Source organism: Acinonyx jubatus, chromosome C2, assembly GCF_027475565.1.
Source record: "Acinonyx jubatus isolate Ajub_Pintada_27869175 chromosome C2, VMU_Ajub_asm_v1.0, whole genome shotgun sequence".
NCBI lineage: Eukaryota > Metazoa > Chordata > Mammalia > Carnivora > Felidae > Acinonyx > Acinonyx jubatus.
The window spans coordinates 40,876,215-40,898,490 of record NC_069384.1 but is presented as its reverse complement, the minus strand read 5'-3'; the positions used below and the strand labels follow the sequence as shown (position 1 = coordinate 40,898,490).

Here is a 22,276-nt window from a genome sequence, read left to right as displayed (position 1 = left end):
GAATACAAAAAAAATAAAGTTAACATTTTAGAAACATTTTAAAGCTTGAAGATGATTTACTGGCTAGAAGGTAACATATCTACCCTTTGTTTTAAAACTAGTCACATTAAGATTACATACTAATTTTTTTTTAATATCTCAAAACATTCATTGGTTCTTATGAAAACTGAAATTATAGGAGATTTGCTTTGGTTATAAGCTAACAATTAAAAACACCCTTTCAATGCAAGTAAATTCAGATTTATATTTGAATCAAAACTAAAATCAATTTCTAGTTGTCAGAGAATAACTTAAAAATCCTTAGTCATTCATTGACATCTCAGTCCCTGGATCATATATCCAGCTGTGATTTTGGGAGGGGGGGATATGTATACAGGAACAGAGAGCTAATAATAATCCTATGCAACCCAATTTTCCTCTTGGTCTTATGAAAGATCAGCATTTTTCAGCTGCTGAGAAAAGTAGCTCTATGTTGAGTGACGTATCCCAAGATGTGGTGATTATTTAGTGTGCTGTAAGACACTCAGACAAAATAGTTCTGAAATTTTATGGTTTCCAATCTGCTAAGTAGTAAACCATGGAATTCGAAATCTTCATTGGTACTATCCAGAGTAAGACAGAGGAGAATAATGAAAAAAGTATGAATTCAGACCCAGAAAGCAATGAAATGATCTTGGTCAAGTCACTAACACTCCCAGAGGTGGAGCTGCTTGTCAACATTCACTGGAGAATTGTACTAGATGGTTTCTAAAGCCATTACTACCTCTAAAATTGATTAGTAACTTGAATATATTCTACTGCTCCAAATAAGATAAAATTTTGCTACCCTTAATAATAAGTGCAGCAGCCCTATTAATAAACATTTTCACAAAATTCCACAGAGTTCTTTTCTTGTGGCTTATGATGACATTGTTGTTTATTGCTTTTCCAACACTCATGAAGACAGCGAAATTGAAGTCAAAGCGATATCATTAATTCTACATAAAAAATGGCCACCTATCACATGCATCCAACATTAAGGGTACAAATGACAAATGGATCTCGGGAAATTCTGAGCAAGAAGAGTTTACAAGACTGATTCATACCACTCAGAAGCTTTAATCCCTACTGAAGACTTTGAGTAAATCCACAAAGTTTATGACTACCAGCTTTCTTGGGATTTCATGGCATGGAATAAACATCCAAGTGCAGACTGGGAGTTAAAGTTCTTTAAAACCACCACATTGCATCTCTTCCCTCTTCCTGCACCGGCTGAATCTCTCTAGTTACTGGGTCTATAGTTTTGTGACTTCACATTGGAAGGGAAGTCACCATTTACATTTTTCTAAAGTTTAACTTATCGTTAACCTCAGGTGCCCCCAAAAAACATAGACTGATACCGTCACAGGGAAGAGAAATTTAATTACTCTTACCATTAGCGTATCTTATGCTTTCCCTTTTTCTTCCTTTGCTTTGTCTTGCTTAGTTTACTAGATAATTTTCATTTCTACTGAGTCCTCCAAAGGTTTTACAACTCAATTCTCCAAATTTGGCTTCTTTGTTTTATGCTTTCATTATAAAAATAATTCACTAATAAAAATTTATTTTTTATAATATCCTTTCTTGGAGTGTTAATACAATAGTAAAAATTCAACCTTATGCCAAATCACTAAGCTATATAACCAAACACATATAAGCAGATACTAGGTTCCTAATCAACCTACCATGGGAACTTTCACAGTGCTTTTCTGGTTTTTTTTTTTGACTCTTGTATGTTCTTCAATTAAAACATCCCCCATAATCATGTGATTAAAATGTTGCCTTTGAATGTTGCATAATGTCTTTAGTATGGCACATAAAATCCACTATAAGCTGATCCCTGTCACTTTCTAGGAACATCCCATAGTCGTTCCCTAGACAACCTTAAATTCTAGTAACTCTTCGAGGGGATTTTCATATTCCTTATTGCAATTTCCCTATCACTTAATTCATGACTTTTTCTAGTCTTTAGGTTTTAATGTCATCTCTTTTATCATGAGCAATGGATGCCAGATGTATAAACACTATATACATGCAATTCAAAAACTGAATCCCCTGATTATATGAGAGAAATATGATGATTCTAAAATGAATCCTTGTTACAAACTGCAAAGAATAAATTCACCGAGTTGCTGGTAAAATACCTGTATTCTCTTGTTATATGGTTTTTGTCAAATCCTAAATTAAAAACATCCAGAGCTATATTAATCTTGAATCATGAACAGTGCTGTATTAATTAAGAGGCTGGAATGAACTACAGCAAAGCATCAAGCAGCAACTAAATATCTTCATAAGTAATGCTGGCTCATTATAGCAGATAATGATTTTCTAATACAGTGATTCCCAAACTTGAGTGGCATCACAATCACACAGAGGGTCTGTGAAAAGCAGATACCTGGGTCCCAACCCTCAGGATTTCTAATGATATAGGTCTTGTTCGGTACCAAGGATTTTCCATTTCTAACAACTATTGTATATAAATTTTACACTAAGGATTTCAATCTATATATTTATAATTATTATATTATGTAGTTTTATATATTATATATATACATATATATATACACACACACACACAAACACATACATCTCTCAAACTACATTGTTAACAGATGAATGAAAATAACTTGTAAATGTAGGCTACTCAGAAAACTCAGTACACTAGCCCCCTTGATATTTCTCTTCATACGTTTCATGGAAAGGGAATAAATGATTTAAGCAACCTCTAAGAAACTAGTATGGTTTTTATTCATTAAAATTGGCATTATTAGCAGGAAAAAATGGTAATCACTGGGCTATTCAGGTTGCAGAAATAGTGAAGTGTCTTGTATTGTAAATAGTATAACCTTTAAATGTGCTCAGGTCCAATAGCTATCATTTGCAATACAGGACGTATTTAAAAAGTGTTTCATGCTATATTTCTTTCCAGAGCAAACATTTCTTTTTTTTAATCTTTCAAAAATAATTAACTACCAGGCAATAATAAACCTAAGTATCAACATCATTAACCCATGGGATTTAAAAAGAAGGATAGAAATAAGTAAGTATAACTTGGGGTAAATTACTAATTTTTATAAATTTCTATCAAAATTCTTGACTTATGCTTAATGGAACAACAGAACTGAAACTCTTCCATTAAGGTACATATGTTGTTTTTATATTTTATATTCAAATGAAAATTTAGAAGCTTGAAAGCAGTGTTTAAGTATACTCTTTAAAATAGTATAGGAATTGGATATTTCTTAGCAATAAAAATACTGATATTCAGTCTGCTGTATACTATTTACATATTTCAGCAAATTTAATATACAATAAGTTGAATGAACATAGAAAAATAACTTGAATGAACATAGAAATACATAATATTAGCAACGGAAAATGGTTTCTATTTTCTTAAAGCACTGATAAAAATTCCATTAAAACAAATAGAAGGTAACATAATTATTATAAATTGAATGGTGCTAGAATAAATTCTATCTTTGCTGATTTCTAACACTTACCCATATTTTCCCTTCTACTTTGGTGCATTTTGTTTCAAGAAAAGGTTAGGGAAAAAAAACTGTAAAACTTTGCCATGTTTTTCTAATTTAATCAGACATCCTTCCTCGAAGGGTCAGCACAATAGGTGAGAGTGACATATTTAAAGTATGTAGTATTGTTCATTGTAGGCAACAAAAATTCAAATGACCCAGAATCACATATCACATGTGTCAAAAATTTGATTTTCCTAGATTGACTACTCAGCATATGAAGCAGAATTTAGACTGTGATTCATAAAGGCAGAATCCCAGGTGGTTATTGTTGACACCTAGTTGTCAAAATAGTCTTCCTGCATTTTAGATACCATTCACAAAGTGAAAGCTAGAAATCCAGTAGGTAAGACTTAGAATCCAGACTTCACACACAGCAATAATTCCACTACGGAAGGCAAATTACACTAAACTGGAAAATAGAAAAGCAATGAATCGTTCAGAGAGTATTTTTATAATTTCCACTCCTCTGTATGATTCATTCAATTCTAAACATATCTATGTTTAGTTAAATGGAATTCATCTGCAGGATTCTGGATTTTTACCCTTAAACAACAATCAAGATAAATTTCAATATAGAGCTGTCTTTAGCTAGTTTTCTTTTCAGTTAACTTCCAACTCAAAGGCTGACAGTATTTTCTAAATATACTTAACTAAATAGACCTGCTAGTACAAAAAACAGCATAATATTGTATGCAATATAAACATATATATATCTCTATATATTTATAGTACATAAGGTGTGTTCGTATAGTTATAATTTTACTTACATTTATGCCATTAAAAAGGAAGTGGAAGCATTAATAGATAGCATTTAAAATAACCGATTGGAAATAACCTTTTTTTTTTTAACAAATACATAATCAATGTTAACTTGGTTATCCTTCCTTGTTTTGGAAAGCTTTCATTATTCATTTGTTCAGGCAATTTTAATTTATGGACAACTAACCCAGGAACTCAAAATGTGAAGAAAAGGGGAAATTTCATGATGGAAATCAGTTTCAGAGTTTTCACCTTCCTGGCTGAAACAAGTATCAATGAAATACTTGCATTAATGTAGAATTGCAAGCTGTGGACAAACAACATAGAACAAACCAGATTAACTTAACAGTCTGATATGCTAGTCTAGGGGGTATCTGGTGGGTAGGGGGAGGGGTGTCAGGAGAGTGACATGTAAAACAATCAGAAGTACTCCCTGAAGGAGAAATAATAAAATTTTGAGGAAATTCTAATCATTTAAAAATTTAAAATAATTGGACCCATTCACCCACATTTTGACTCTTTCAATTCAAAATATAGTGTCAAGATTGTATCCAAACTTTAGACTGCACAACTTCAATGGTACAACAATCATGTAATGTCAAAGGCAATGTTTGGGGCTCTTAACTGAATAGAAATGTCAGGAAATACTATCAATTTTCCTTCTCCCAAATCCAAATCCAAGATATCACATATAGTCTGAGATTTAAGATTAGAAGGGGAAATCATCAAACTTACTTAGGAATAAGAAGTGATACTTGTATAGTTCTTTCACATGCATTATCATATATATTTTTTCATAGATGGATACACAGAAATACCTTATTTGCTCAAATATCATTTACTCCAAAGTGCTGTGACATAGAAATTATTGTTATTCCTCTTTTAAGATGAGGACAAATGTTAATGGAGGTTAATTGTCCTACATTAGATCACACAGCAATATATGGTGAGGCCAGATTTCAAATACAAGTGTCTGATTCTAAACAATGTGCTCATTCTATTTGACCACTCTGCATATTTTCTTTGACATCATACTAAAACACTAAAAAAAAGATAACCTGGGGAAGTCCAAATAACAAGATATAATTAACAAAATAACATAATTATAATTATGCATTGCCTAGTCTTCATTTAGAAATTAAGTATTTAGACTTCTATTTATTTACGAGAGAGAGAGAGAGAGAGAGAGAGTGCACAGGCATGCAAGCAGGGGAGAGGGACAAAGGGAGGGAGAGAAAGAATCTCAAGCAGGCTCCACACTCGGCACAGAGCCCAATGTGGAGCTCAATCCTAGGACCCTGGGATCATGACCTGAGCCAAAATCAAGAGTTAGATGCTCATGCAACTGAGCCACCAGGTGCCCCTAGATATTAAGATATTTAATCGGGAAATTAAACATTGTATTCTATCAGAATGTCTTTACTTTGAAAGTATGAGAAGTACTAACAAAAGTGACTTAAACAAGGAAAATTCTTTTACACAAATCAGGGTTGTGTCAGGGCTCCTGGCCAATTTCTCTAGGGTTCACTGGGTTCCACTTTTCTGGTCATAAGGAAAGCACAACTGCTCTACACAGGGACACTGGGCCTTCACAGGGCAAGCCCAGGTGCACAAAGTACTTAGCCTCTCCTCATTTCTTTTTATCAGGAGGAAAACTTCCCCAGAAGTCAGTAGAATTCTGTTCCAGCCTCATTGGCTTTACTTACTCTTGCCTAAACCAATCACTGACAAAATTACTGTAATTATCATGATTAGCTCTCAGATGTTCTCTCCACAAAGTGGCAGAGAGGCCATTTTCCAAGAACACATCAGAAGGTGAAAACCTAAACAATATGGGTGTTCCATTCTCAAGAAAAAGCCGGGAAACAGATGGCGGGTGGGCAACCAACAGGGTTTCTTTGCCAAAAGAGCATTTTGTTTTTGCTTTGTTGTTGTTGTTTAATTTACGTCCATTACCATGGGTAAGGCACCAATAAATGGCTAAGGAAATCTTTAAGGAAAAAAAAATCTAAAGAAGTTGAGAAAAGGGGGAAGGTAGAAAATAAAAATTCACATTTGCTAATTTTGAGACTTCTTTCTATCATTGACAAATATACATGGATCACTCATTTCAGACTCTGCTTTTTCTACACTTCCCCTTATTTGAGTCTGTAATTAAGTGAATTGAGGCTCTAAATTCCTTTGTACTACTTAGTAAGCACATCAATACCATCATAATTGTAACTGAAAATTATTCAGCTTTAACTCCCTCTGATCCCTCTTCTATAATGATATATATACTAAGGAAAGCTTATATGATAGATTGGCATTATCAATCAATCAAACAATTTAAATAACGGTCATATTTAAGCAAAATACTTTTTCAAAGTTGTAATCCAAAAATATACATGGGTTTTACATGTGTTGATTGTCCTCTAATCAAAGAATATTTTTTTTAAGTTTGTTTATTTTTGAGAGACAGAGAGAGAGAGAGAGAGAGAGAGCAAGCAGGGGAGGGGCAGAGAGAGAGGAAGAGAATCCCAAGCAGACTCCAAGCCCAGCACAGAGCCTGATGTGGAGATTGATCTCAGGAACCACAAGATCATGACCTGGGCTGATATAAGAGTCAAAGGCTTAATCAACTGAGTCACCCAGGCACCCCTCTAAATCAAAGAATATTTAAACTACTGATTATTTAATAAAATTTCTGAATATAATTATACCCAAGATTCATATATTATAACTCACAGTTTATAAGGAAGAGAAGGTAATTGTTATATCTGCTTTACTAAGGTGAACAAACTTAGTGCCAAAAATGAAACTCTTATTAAAAATAAATTTTGAGCAATGGGTGTTGTATGTAAGCGATGAATCATGGGAATCTACCCCCAAAACCAAGAGCATACTATACACACTGTATGTTAGCCAATTTGACAATAAATTATATTTTGAAAAATTAAAAAAAATATGTTAATAACACCCTGATAATTTCAGTTTACAAATTTTAAGTATTATTTTCAAGAATTTAATATAGAGAAAACCAAAGTATCATTAAATTTTCTCCCAGACACTCATTTAGAGAATTTTTTCTAGGCCTAATGGTATAGTACCATACTTTCTTACCTCTAAGATTTGAAGCACCATTTAAAAATAGATAGAAATACTCCTCCCAAGAAAATTATATAGGTTAATTGTAAGTTTTTATGCATGAATATATCTCTGGGGAAAAGAGAGAACAGAAATAGGAAAGAAGATACATCAATGAATGAGCCACCCTTGGGCCTTTCCCTCAAATATATTAATTTTATATAGCTCTGGTAACATAATCATTTTTTTAAATTTGTACTTCAAAAGATTTTGAATTTAGGTGAGAACAGGGCTGAGATTTAGAGAAGTTGCCAGCAGTGTCCTAGCATCTTTTTGGTGACCACAGCTCCTGATGGAGCACCATTATTCATCCCTTAAGAAAGGGTTTCTCAACAAGGGAACACCAGATCATTCTTTGCTGTGAGAGACCTCCCTGCTCATTTTAGTTTAGAAAGCACCCTTGACCTTCCACACTAGATGTCAGCAGTGTCCCGCCTTCCCAGTTGTGACAACAACATCTCCAGATATTTCCAAATATCTCCATGGGGCAAAATAAACACTGCCTCCTTTCCAACCCACCTCCCCCATGACACTGAAAACCATTGCCCTAAATCAAAAGAGTAGGATTTTCTCGGGTATTTCCAAAAACATGGATGGACCTTGAGAGCATTATGCTAAGTGAAATAAGCCAGACAGAGAAAGACAAATATTGCATGATATCACTATTTTGTGGAATTAAAAAAAATACACATAGAAACAGAAGAAAAGTGGGTGCCAGGGGCTGGAGGTAGGAGATATAGGGAGAAGCAGGTAAAAGAGTACAAACTTTCACTGTAAGATAAGTTCTGGGGATCTCATGTAAAACATGATGAAAATAGTTGAGAACACTTATTGAATAATTGAAATATACTAAGAGAGTAGAATTTAAGTGTTCTCTCTCTCTCTTACACACACACAAAGCAGGATTTTCAGTGATTCAACATGTTATGACGTTACAAATTTTTTCTCTGAAGTTTACATTCATATTTTAGCTAACCTAAAAACATATGTACTGCTTTTATTAGGGTTAATCAATCAAAACAATAACAAGTTCAATTTTTTTCCAGTTATTACATGTCACTTTATATGGAAAATCTGGAGCAAAGATATCACAATACTTTTAACTATCTACTTTCTTTTAAAAACAAATACAGAATTAATATATTTTTGTCATATTGATAATGGCAATGATTATGCAATAAAAATAATTAATTTAGTCTAAAAGCACAAACAATTGTAAAAGCAAGGATGTTAACTCCCAAACCTTAATTTACTATGCAGCACTTTTACTCAAGAAATTCATCAGTTTCCCAGAAAGAAATGAATATTAATCTAACATTTTCCAAATTAGTGCTACTTCTTTTCTCATGGACATTATGGTTAACATAATACAGGGATACAGTTTAAAGGAAAAACACACTACACAGCACAACGTCACATCTCTCCCTCTTTTTATTTTTTTGCTTTGGGGTCTTGGGGTATTATAAATACCATGACCTGTTGCAGAGATATTTTTTTTTCCCTCCCTGCAAGTTTTAATGATAAATGTGGAAAGCTTGGCCAGCTGTTTTAGGCTAGTCAGTGCATCAGAAAAGGGGAAGGCAAGGCTGTAAGAAGATGCACCAGGAAAACAAAGAGGAGAAAGGCCCAGCTCCTGAGGATGGGTCTCGGAGGCAATTGTAAGCCAAAGGAGAAACTGATAAAACCATAAACGTTTGTAGACAAAAATGAGGTAGGAAATTGGGCAAGACATGGGAAAGGCCAAGAGGTCTATTATCCTAAGTAGTGATTTATTTTCCTTTTTTCCTTTTCTTTTCTTTTTTCTTTTTTTCTTTTCTTTTCTTTTCTTTTCTTTTCTTTTCTTTTCTTTTCTTTTCTTTTTTCTTTTCCTTTTTTTCTTTTTTCTTTTTTTTTAAGTTTATTTAACCTTAAAAAACCATGAGATCATGACCTGAGCCAAAATCAAGACTCAGTGGCTTAACCGACTGAACCACCCAAGCGCCCCCCAAGTAGTACTTCTTAAATTTATTGTGCTCAACAACTACCTGGGGACCACATTAAGATGCAGACTCTGATTCAGAAAGTCTGGAGCAGGACCTGAGGGTCTGCATATCTAAGAATCTCTGGGGGATTGATAATGCTGGGTGGTGCATGTCCCACACCTTATGTAGTAGAGTTCTAGAACATTCCTCCCCACCCCCAACACATCTCTGGAAGTAGAAGTGCCAATTTTGTTTCATCGCAAAATCTGTAAGATTCACATGGTAAAATGAATTCATTTATACAGTATTCTCCCTAAATTGTTAATATATAGAAATATGTTTTCTTTTTACCTTCTTTAAAGGAAAACATGAGATTGTTGCTTTGAAATATGAGTTAATTTCTTATTGACTTTTTTAAAGCATATATAAGTAGCTATTAGTAAAATGTCACTGTGGTTTTTGCTTTTCATATATCCTTGGGTAGCATGTTTTTGTGGTAGATGCTCTGATGAAGTAATGAAAAAGTCAAATTTATAAAATTAGAATTAAAATTAGGTTTGATTTTAGGATGATTAATTTTAAATGAGTTTTCCAGCTCAATCCAGAATTTTGATTCACTGTTCAGAACTACCCAGGATGTTCTTTTATCCTAATCATTTGATTCCGTTTACACCTATGGGAAAACCAAATCCTGGCTTACTTCATACTCTCCCCTCCAAAGCAACTAACCAAGTCCTGATTAGGTGATAGGTTTTGGCATTGTGTCAATGTCAAGGTGTACCAGGAAGAGAAGCAGATTCAAAGATGACAGATAGATGAAGTATCCCTGATGTAAAACATCCGCTGGTGAAGAAGAAGCTGGTAGTACCGTAAAAATCAGTATGTTTAGGCACAAAAATCTAAAGACTGAATACCGATACAAAGTGGAAGTAATTATAATCTCTTTGAAGAGAGGATGAGAGTAGGAGAAGAAATACACAAATTTGTTCCTCTCACAAGTATTTCAAAATAGCATTTTGCATTTTCCACAGTCTATACTTGGAAACAAGGCATATTTAGGTACTTATTACACAATTTTCTAAGAACAAGAATTTTCTAAATGTGTGTGATCTTTTTTTCTGAAAAACAAAAAGAAAGAAAAGAAAAGACAAGACAAGAAAAGACAAGACAAGAAAAGAAAAGAAAAGAAAAGAAAAGAAAAAAGACAAGAAAAGAAAAGAAAAGAAAAGAAAAGATAAGCAGTAGTCTCACACAAAGTCTTATCAGAAACATTTGGGTCACAAACATACCGTACACTTGAACGATCTTTGTCTCACTGGCAAAATACTAAAGGTATGTGAAGAGTTTAAAATTTAAAAGTAGCCAAATTTTTTTTTCTAAATAAAATTCCCCAGTCTTAAACTGATGCAAACATGATGCAGACATTTTAAGCAAAGACATTAAGGCAATGTGAAGAAATTAAGGAATAAGGACAAATAAACAGACAAATCAAAGGTTCCTATAGTTGACAAACATATCCTCCTTGGAACAGTCACCAAGGTGGCTTTTAAGGCTACACCTCTGCAGTTCTCCAAATACACGCTTTATACTTTACTTGAAATTCGAAATGTCTTCTCAATTCACCTATTCTGATCACATCACACAAAAAAATTTTATATGATCACCTTTAGATCTTCTACATAATGCCAGTCATAATTAGAAGGCTTAATTAGCACCATCAAGCACTTGGTAAATTCAGAAGAAACAAATGAAACTTCAAAATTTTCAGTAGTTCCATTGTACACAAATATCAGGCTGTCTTAGTCCATGTATTGAATCTACTGATAAAATTAACTTGTCACCAGAAGTACAGGAGTTCCTTTCAGAGAACATACCAATAATTCCTTCTATTCTTTAAGAGACAACGCACAGAATGATATTCCCTTTCAATAGTTTACCAAACTCACCCCATGTGATGGATAAGAGATCCAGCCCAGCTCCCCTTGAATTGTTTTTGAATCCAGTAGATTGACTAAAAAAACACAAAAAACACAAATATACAAATATAGTTAAGAGAAATAAGATTTCTATTTGCCTCTGTCAAGTTAAAGTTGTCTGTTGTTATTGATATAACAATATTAACATGTTCAAAACACATGACTCTTTCTTTCTGTTATAGGAATATGACAGAAAAAGAAGAAAATGGCAAAATAAAAGCAATCATAGGGAAAGCCAAGGAATCAGATTTCTCTGGCTTTTTTAACTGTCTTGATTATAAAGGTACATCAATGTTCAAAATATTGATAATAATTTTTGACAAAATAATTACAGGTTTAAAGAAGAAATAGCAAAAATGCAAAGCAGGAACATTAATGCTAACATGGTATCAAAATAACTTCAAAGACCATTAATTTTGACAAATTTACATACGATTTCACTATGAACAAATTTCTTAAATATGCTCCCATGATGAATCAATATCAGTTTGTGTCTGATACGACATCTTTATATTGCCTCTGTCCAATATGAAGCAGAGGATTCTATCATGTGTATTTTCTAATACCATACAAATTGTCTACCTCTGTGTAACAAACAAAATGCTTAACTAATAATTTCAGGAGAAGCCAAAACAATACTATGTTTTATAACACTGCCTGGAATAAGCTCTTGTTATTTAGACAAAGTACTGTTACCCAAAGGCTTTAATGATTTTATTCAGAACTTTGCACTAGTTATTAAAAAGTCTGATGAATAATAAGATTAATAATAACATTAATGCGGTTGCATTTTATATATATTATTATAATTATAATATATATATTATATAATTATAATATATATATAATTATAATATATATATAATATATATTATAATTATAATATATTATTAAAAGAAAGGCAAATCTTTTCTTTCTAACACAGAGGGCATTAATTTGTAATGGACTAGAAATTAAAATATAAAAAGATACTTCAAGTCTAATTAATAACGAAAGGCTCACTTTGTTGATCTATTAAACAATGGAAACTAATGCTTTCACCTCAATTCTTCTAAATCAGAAAGCAATCCCACAAGTGACTAAGGGAAGATGTGGGGGAAATTTACACAAAATAGCCATGTATTATTAGAGCCATTGAATCACTAAATACAATCAGAAATCATTTTTAGGTTCCATATATACATGAATCGAAACATGACAGTAGTACATGGCACTGCACGACAGGTCCACGTGTTGTCAATAAAGTATTTCCTTATACACAAAAAATACTACCATTTAATCACCCCAGATAGGAAACATTTAATCTTATAAAATGTTAAAGAAATAATATATTTGACAGATATTATAATTCTGAATTTTCAAGCCCTGCTTTTTTAAAGGAGGATATTTGGTTATCTAGATGAGTATTAAAAAATCGTCCTGATTATTAAGTTAGAAGACATAAAATTCTCAAAGTTAGAATCTCTAAGTTTTGAGCAAAGTGCAAGAAAAACGCATAAACTTAATTACACTAGAAATCCTTAAAGATTTTTTTCTCTCAATAAATTAATCCCAATGAGAAGTAATTATATTTAGATAAGAAAAGACAGTTGCTGCATGGATTACATAGTGCAATTTCCATAATGGTATTATTTCCCAGGATATCAGTTTGGAAATGAACAGTATGCTTAATTATACTGAAATTATCTGTCAAAAATGATTTTTAAAAATGCTTTACTGATTAATCAGTGTTATACGCAATATTTCAGATTAATCAATGTTAGAAAATGTTTGAAAATATAAGAATACATTTTCACCTTCAGATTAAAGTATTTTACCAACGTTCATTCTGAAAAAGGTATGTTCTACTCACAAAGTCTAGTTGGACAGCTCTATCAGACATCAGTTCATTTCTCTGAGTTTTACATATGATTTGCATAGAGTTTACAATACCAGCATTCATAAATCATTAGATCATATTTGCAATGCCTTGAGGGGTTTAAACGGTTCAATGTATTTGTGTGTGTGTGTAATAATTGAATATGTACTAACTGATGAATATGTGTCACTCAATATGTTAAGATAAATGGCTGACTTAATTTCAATATTAGTAACCAGAGGGAAGAAGTGTTTGAGGCAAAGAAAATATGATTGTTGTCTCCATTTAGTAAAATACTCATTGGAATGTAGGCTGTTAACTAAAGAACTAAATACCCTTAAGTTTTCTCTGATGATAATGAGGGAAGAAGGGCTGGACCAGTCACATCAGCATTTGGTGTCTACTCAAAAGAGAATAGCAACACCAAAGAGAATTGGATCACATTGCTGATTAAAATAAGTGTAATGGATTAATTAAATTTGTTGCATTTACCCAGAAATGGAATTTTTAGTGCACTCCATTTAGCATGAATGAGGAAAACACAATAGCATCATTACTCATGATTCTGATTCTGTTGTCTATCAAACATAATTACATCTGCCCTGGTTATCTCACAATGTTTCTGTGATGATCAAATAATATAAATGTATTTAAAATCACCATGAGATTATAACGTGCTGTACAGATTCAATGTTCGTGTAAAATTAACACCTTAACTAACAACCATACCATTTTGGCTTCTGAATTGTATTTATAACCAATCATGGATATATAACCTAATAGAAAAGAATAGTGACCTCAAAACACTTTTTAAAAGCATTTATTTTTGAGTTTATATGGTGTCTTTTGTTTATAGCCAAATCAGAAAAGCAGAATCTAAGAATACAGTCACTCTAAAGTGAATAATTGCTAAACTGGGACTTCCCAGGATATAAGCTCAAGTCTCCTGTGATCTGTTGTGCAGCAATCTCAGTGCAGCATAATTGAAATAAGAAAAAGAGAAAGTTAATGGAATTTGAAAGTCAACGTGTTGTGAGTGATTTCTCTCGATCCATTGACTAAATCCAACATTGCAATATAGTATATTGAACCTGACACTGAATCAGGCAAGAACTTCCATTACTAATGTTTTTCTCTCCTAAAATAAAAGTAGATTTGATCATAGCCTTTCAGGTGGTGCCACTATACAAATGTCAGAGCACATGGAAGAAGCAGAGAAAATTGTGATGTACGATTATATTCTAGTCTTTTGAGTTTTGATGATGATTTGCAACATGGAAGGTTTATTTCAACTGCTGAAAAAACCCTGAGTCCATAATTATGAATTTTAACAACAAAAAAAGTTAGGAAGCTATTCTTAAACTCAGATGGGGAAGTGGCTTAATTCTTTAATAACTGCCTTGTGCCACATTATTTTTCAAAGATATAAACTGTTCCTTACCAGTTTTTATATTCTAAATGGTACGATCACCAAATATTTTTGTTTGGTAACAGGAAACACGTCATTTCATTAATTTCAGAATATTTTCTATGCAAAGGTCCATATGGTATATGGACATATTTCTTAAAGCGATTTGAACTGGACACATTTTTAAATGTTCTGACTCTGAGCTGAGATATAAATCGGTGCTTTTTGGAAAAACTGTATTTGGAAATAACTGACCAAAGTCTGGATGGATATGGTTCTGGGTTTCCTTCACATGCTTTACTCTATTCTTGCTCTTAATCAGACAATATTTTATTGTAAATCTTATTTTAAATGTGAACGGGTTTCCATTCATGAAAACCATAAGGGAGTCCTTGCTCAAACTCATTGAGTTGGCTTTCGGGTGGACACTAATTTGAGATTTGCTGAACAAAAAAGGAAGCATGGTCTCTGATGGGAATTAGAAGGGGTGGAATGGAGTACAGGAATAAGAACAACATAAGAATAGAGAAAGTTGGCTCAAATTGGTGTCACTACTTCTATCAAGGAGGAACCCTTGCTGTCATTCCTGCCACTGATCTTTACTGTCACTTTTCCCACTCAGCTGGACTGTAGATTTAAGATGCACAGGAGTCTTGTTCTCTCTCCCTTTCCTATCCTTCATCATAACAGAGAGACAACCAAATGTTCGCTCCTTTTTCATTTGAATTAACAACGTTATAAAGAATCTTCTGTACCAGGAACTTATTCCTCCTTCCCTTCTTAATAATAATGCGGTAAGATGATTTCAAGGACTCAATTATTGAAATAAGTATTTTTAGTAAATATTACTTGTTAGGACGGATTAATTTTTTTAGGTATAAATTTCTGGAGTTTTCACTCTTAGAGAATCGTTAAAGAAGACTTTTTTCAAGGGCATTTCAAAGTTCTGATTCATGTGCCTATGTGTCCGCTTGGAAAGACTGAGAATTAAACATTCACATCTTGTAGATTGTTTAAGTGCTGCAAATATGTAGACAGTGCTAAAATAATATTTAAAATTAAATGACAATTTCTTACTGAAGTGGAAGACGTTTTCAATTATCTAATAACACATCACTATGCTTTGTAGTAATGCTATTTGCATTTTATGAAATGTTAGTTGCATTTTATGAAAATATTGAGCTATAAAAATTATCAAATAATTATTTCTGAGGGAGCAGAGGACTTTAATGGCTAAAGAATTTCAGACTCTGACAATAATAAACATGCTTTCTTCTAAAACCTTCAGTTAAAGTGCCTTTAAAGATATTTGCAAATAACTATAAAACCACTACAACAGAAAACAAACCCATCTCTTGATTATGTCTTGCATTTACTGAAGAAAAATGGCATTTCCTTTTCTGTTCACACCATCACTTTCATCGTCCCCAGCCACATTTCTTGTGCACTACTTATCATTTTCATCACTTTCTGTTAGGATAGAAGGGGTAGCTTTGCTCTAGTTTACAGATAGCAGAGGGGTCCTTTAATCTGCTTACAGGTTGCACCTAAATGTTCACAAAGAGAAGAAGATGATAGAGAAAGTGATAAATTTTATTCTGGGTGTTGTAAATCTCGGCTGTAGGACTCTGGTCAACCATAACATGGAGTGAAGAAACCAAGATGTATGTTCTCACAGAAGCTCACCAAACCTCAGCTTTTCATTTTATTGGACATACCAGGATATGCCATTGAGAAGAAATTTAGAGAAGTCAAAGTTGGATTAATGTACTTACGTATTTCAACACTGACTTTATCTACTGTGATTATATACTCTTAAGAGCTCCCACAGGCTTCCTGTTTATATTTATTTCTACCTAAATATAATGAAAACAGTTGCAATAGATCGAGTTACTACTGTATTTCATTGACTAAAAATTGTAAGTTTTTTTAGATTACAAATAAAGTCACCTATAATTTATTATGTGCAGATAAATCTTCCTGTAAATTCTGTTAAGTTTAACAGGCATCTTGTGTCACAGAAATACTCATTTATGATCATTTCTCCATCAAGTTACCAGCTAAAATCATTATGTAAAAATTAAACAAAAAATTGTTGTGCGAGCAGTTCTGTGAAAAAAAATCTCTTTTGTCACATGGTATTTTAATGGCTTATTTATGTGATATAAGCAGATTTCTGGACATGGTGGTGTACTATCAACTTACTCTTTCTTATTAGCTTTTCCTCCTGAGCAATAATCTTGGATTTACTTCTATACAGGTCCTAATTATACAAGAAACTGTAATGAGCTGCCTAATCTCAATCTTTGCCAGGGGCAGGGAGACCTCCTTGGATTCCAAACACACAGGCTTCCAGTAAGGTGTCTGTGTTTTAATGACTAGAGCTGTTCAAGGAACTAACAGAAACATAGACCAAAATTCTGCTTGAAACCTGGACACTTCAGTAATTGGAAACGCTGTGCTTTTTCTAGTGTGTTAAAACTTTCCTTTTTTTTTCCTTCTTAATCTGAGAAGTATGAAGGCCACTCTAATGTCATACTATCATGAAGGAAACAGCTATCAAACTATCATGAAGGAATGTAATCTTTTTTTTTTTTAAGTTTATTTATCTATTTTGAGAGAGACAGAGAGCATGCACCAGTGGGGAAGGGATAGAGAGAGAGGGAGGGAGAATCTCAAGTAGGCTCCACACTGTTAGCATAGAGCCCCACACGGGATGAAAACCCACAAACCATAAAGATGTGAGATCATGACCTGAGCTAAGTTGGACACCCAACCCAACTGAGCCACCCAGGCGCCGCACGAGGGAATGTATTCTTACAACAAAATAATCCTTTCATATAAATGAGTGGTGATGTTCTACTCAGTGAAGTTTTAGTGAATTAACTACCTCAGATTTAATAACAGTGCCTCGAATAGCAGATCTCATTTGTTTCTGTGCATTGTCAACTAATATTATGAATCACTTAGACAAGGAAAATGTGTTTCCCAAAATGTAGAAGTTACTGTAAGTAGAACATTAATGATTACATTAACACTGTATTTTTTTCAACATATTTTGCTTTTTTAAAATATTCTGGAAATAGCAGAACTTGTTGATTTCTAATTCAGAAAGACTTTTTCTGACAGATTAAAACGTGAAAAATGAAAATATAGTATGCAATTATAATATTACAAAAATAATCACTAAGGCAAATAGGTGCTCAAACTTTAGCATATACATTTTGCCTTCACACCATCAACTGAGGATACCTTGAAATACATTTTTTATTTTGTCATAAAATCTTGATTATCAGCACCTTCAACTACTAAAGGAAAGCTTTCTGTTCAGTTAGCATTTGACTGATAGCAATGAAAATGAAAGAGAATAAGCACGTTTGCCTATATCACAATTTCACTACAGCATTTCTTTCATTTTTATTTTTTTAATTTTTTTTTTGAGAGACAGAAAGACACAGAGAGATTGCAAGTGAGGGAGGAGCAGAGGGTGAGGGAAAGAGAGAATCCCAAGCACGTTCCATGCCCAGAACGGAGCCCGACAGGCGGCTTAATCTCACGACCATGAGATCATGACCTGAGCCAAGATCAAGAGTCGGATGCTTAACCTACTGAGCCACCCAGGCGCCCCACTACAGCATTTATTTTAGAAATAAAGTATTCCTAGAATCCTTAGACAGAAGGATTCAAAATTTTAGCATAGAGGGGCGCCTGGGTGGCGCAGTCGGTTAAGCATCCGACTTCACCAGGTCACGATCGCGCGGTCCGTGAGTTTGAGCCCCGCGACGGGCTCTGGGCTAATGGCTCAGAGCCTGGAGCCTGTTTCCGATTCTGTGTCTCCCTCTCTCTCTGCCCCTCCCCCGTTCATGCTCTCTCTCTGTCCCAAAAATAAATAAACGTTGAAAAAAAAAATTAAAAAAAAAAAATTTAGCATAGAGAACAAAAAGTGCAGTGATGAAATTTAATTTCAATTTAAAAACATTCTCTGGACATCTTTATGCCACAAAACATTTTCTTTTTTTCATTTCAAAAGAAATCCGTTGTGGAATAAATTGGTTTGAATTTCTGGAAAAGGAGAATCAGGATATAGCTTTGGCTTCATCATATTCTAGAGTACAACCACATCTGGACTTAATGTAATACATCATGACTGATGTCTACAGATAAAGAGACACGTGCACATATAAACAAACTCTTCACCATATAAATATGGGTCTTTATAAAGGCCCACAGAGGGTCCAATGAGGAGTCCCAGGCTTATCAGTTTAATTCAAAACTTTCTATATAAGAAGCATGGCATCAAAGGAAAAAAATCAAAGTATTGGTGCTGGCGACAGAAAACTTTTAAAGTATCACTGCAAAAGAAGGAAGAATTCAGAAAATCCTCAATGTGACTTTTCTTGGTAGTGTGGTCAATATGAATAGTATAAAAAGCTTCTATTTTGGAATGGTTCTTTTTTGATATGCAATCATGTTTGTTTCCATATATTCACACACAGGAGTATGCATGTAGTCATACAGAATTTACACTGAGCTCAGATGCATGCTTACTAAGAACAGCTATTTCTGAATGTTCAGTACTTTCAAAAGTGGTTTTTACTTTTATATACACTTAGGCAAATTATTTTTAACGTATTCTAGATATAAGCAGTAAAAAACTGGGAGTATAATCATGCTACCACATGACATGAGAAAAATCATTTATCCTCCTCCTCCTTGTTTTCAACTTACTATTAACTTTTATATTAAAAAAAAATCTCCTCTATATCCCAGGTGCTCTTTTCTGGGAAGCTAACTGCACCCTCCTCTGAAGATTCATATTGCATTTTTTTTGTTATTTTTATATCTATGTTAATACACAAAATTTTTAAATTTTTTTATGTTTATTTATTTTTGAGAGAGAGAGAGAGAGAGAGAGAGAGAGAGAGAGACAGAGCATGAGTGGGGGAGGGGGAGAAAGAGAGGGAGACGCAGAATCTGAAGCAGGCTCCAGGCTCTGCGCTGTCAGCCCAGAGCCTAACGCGAGGCTCAAACTCACAGACCGCGAGATCATGACCTGAGCCGAAGTCGGACGCTCAACCAACTGAGCCACCCAGGTGCCCAAAACACACAATTTTTATATGAGTATTTATTCTGTGGTCATCTGCCCCACCTTAGTTATCTTCAAGGGGAGAAAATATACCTTCCCTATGACCTTCTTTCCCAAAATCCAGTAAGAAACTAATATTCAGGAGTGAACTGTTTTGTAAATAAATAAATACAAACAACAAATTATAATATAGAACATGAGTTATTTCTTTTTTCTTAACATTTTTCTTGATTCATTTTAATGGTTTTTACATTTATGGCTTTAAAATTAGATTTGCGTTTGGGCGCATGGGTGGCTCAGTCGGTTGAGTGTCCCACTTCAGCTCAGGTCATGACCTCATGGTTCGTGGGTTCGAGCCCCACATCAGGCTCTGTGCTGACAGCTTGCTCAGAGCCTGGAGCCTGCTTCAGATTCTGTGTCTCCTCTTTCTGCCCCTCCCCAACTCATGCACTGTCTCACTCTGTCTCTCAAAAATAAATAAATGTAAAAAAAAATTATAAAAATAAATTCAGATCAGAAATGTCAAGAACACCGTGATAAAATCAGAGTTTAGCTTTTTTGAGTTATCTAATGTACACAAGTCTTAACTTATGTATGGTAACCCAGACAGTAAAAGTAAACCAAAAGAAAAATACTATTCCCTTCTATTCTGCTTCTGTAACAACAGTTTCAATATTTGGGAATAGCTCTATTTGATGGAGTTTATATAACTAATAAAAGAATAACAAGCCAATTTAATTTTATTTATAATTTCTGTGATTATGCCAGTTCTTGACATTCAGTTAAAATGAAAAACCAACCATAAACAGCTTTGGCATATGAAAGGGAAAAAAATCACAATTTGGACATAGCTCTAGTTTTATGCCATTTTTGAATATTACAGGTAGATTAGGGGGTCCAGCTGGGGAAAATTTACACTGTTAGATAGTGATAAATAACTTAGACATGATTGTTTTTAATTTTCCTCATCACCAATTTGTAATTCAGAGAAACAGAATTTTATATCATCTTGAATCTAAAAGGCATATATTCATTCATAAAATTTTGCCCAAAGTGTGGGGATAGTTCTGTTTTGCATAGGGATTATACTATTGGTGACAAACAGGCACACACATAGTGTTGCAAAGTGGCTTCCCAGTCTAACTTCTCCTTACTGTGAAGATTACCATTACATGCAATAAATAAATGTGTCTTTCTAAAACCTATAGATTTGTATTAATTGCTAAATTAGATTTGAAAATCAGGAAATAAATATATGTTAAGTACTAACGAGCTGTTTTCTGTTGCCCTTCGTCACCCTAAGGTAGAGAATGTCTAAATTTCATACTGATGGGAAACCAACCAACTTTATCACTGCAAAAAGCTAATTTTAAAGCTTTATATTTTTGTCAAAGGAAGGAGGGGGTGGGAATGAAGGGCAGGTATTACTTTTACTGGACCTATAGAATTTATTCATTTATCTTTCTTTAACTATTATTTCAAAGAAGATAAATTAACCTCACCTTAATGAACATATAGAAAATTCAAGATGAGGGGTACTTGGGTGGCTCAGTCAGTTAAGCATCTGACTTCAGCTCTGGTCATGACCTCCCAGTTCACGGGTTCCAGCCCTGCATCCCACTCTGCATTGCCTGTGCAGAGCCTGCTTGGGATTCTCTCTCTCTCTTTCTCACTCTGCCCCTCCCCAACTTGTGCGCGTGATCTCTCTCACTCTCTCAAAATAAATAAATAAACATTAAAAAAAAAAAGAAATTCAAGGTGAAACCATTTTGATACTGATTAATCAGCAATGACATTAACTCAGGCTTAACCCTTTGCTCCTACACCTTTTGAGACCCTGTCCAGTAATTAAAATAAGAGGCAACTCAGTTTGGAGACTATAAAGTTTACATTTTCTTGAATGAGAGTTCCAGAACTCAAATATAAATAAAATGATTTAAAAACAGGGCAAGTAGCTGTGGACTCTAATTCTCCAAAAGCAAGACAAAAAAAGTTTGTTGCTAAGCCCTCACTTTTGCTTATGGCAAAATGTGCCAATAGCTTGAATGGTTGAAACATTCACTGAAAACATAAAGGGTAACACATTAGAATTATGTATTTATTTATTTGGTACACTACGGTGAAGAAAGCAAGATACTAAAAGCAGCTTTCTGATTTGGAAGACTGATATCATCAATATGCTGTTTTTGCTCTTTGCCAGGTTAACAGAATTTATTGCAGCAATTAATGCAAAACATATGTGCCGAAGTACCCACGTGAAAAGTATAATTGCCCCCAACTTAATTTGCTACCTTTCAAAACCCTGTTTTAGCTACCTTTTCTCAAGATCTCCACTTAAATAGAGTACAAGTGTTTTTATGAAAGTGGAGATAAATCATTATAATTTATTTTCTCATCTTAAGTAATTTATAAATTATCTTTCAAATAGAGAAAAGTTTCCTCAGGGAATAAAGTCTACTTTTTAGACCACGTTCTATTTCCCCCATTACTAACGTCTATGACAATTTCAATACGGATTCACGGTTTTTACTATATAAAACTCTAAATAATA

General features: G+C 33.7%; 1 protein-coding gene across 3 annotated transcripts in view; it reads right to left on the bottom strand.

The window, feature by feature from the left end:
• The window catches only part of EPHA3 (EPH receptor A3), a 353,357-nt gene that overhangs the window by 322,397 nt on the left and 8,684 nt on the right, over positions 1-22,276 (bottom strand). For all 3 annotated transcript variants that reach the window (XM_027077576.2, XM_027077578.2, XM_053220710.1), the window contains exon 2: positions 11,344-11,408. In XM_027077576.2, coding sequence (XP_026933377.1) covers positions 11,344-11,408 — 65 coding nt within the window. The remainder of the gene's footprint in view (positions 1-11,343; positions 11,409-22,276) is intronic.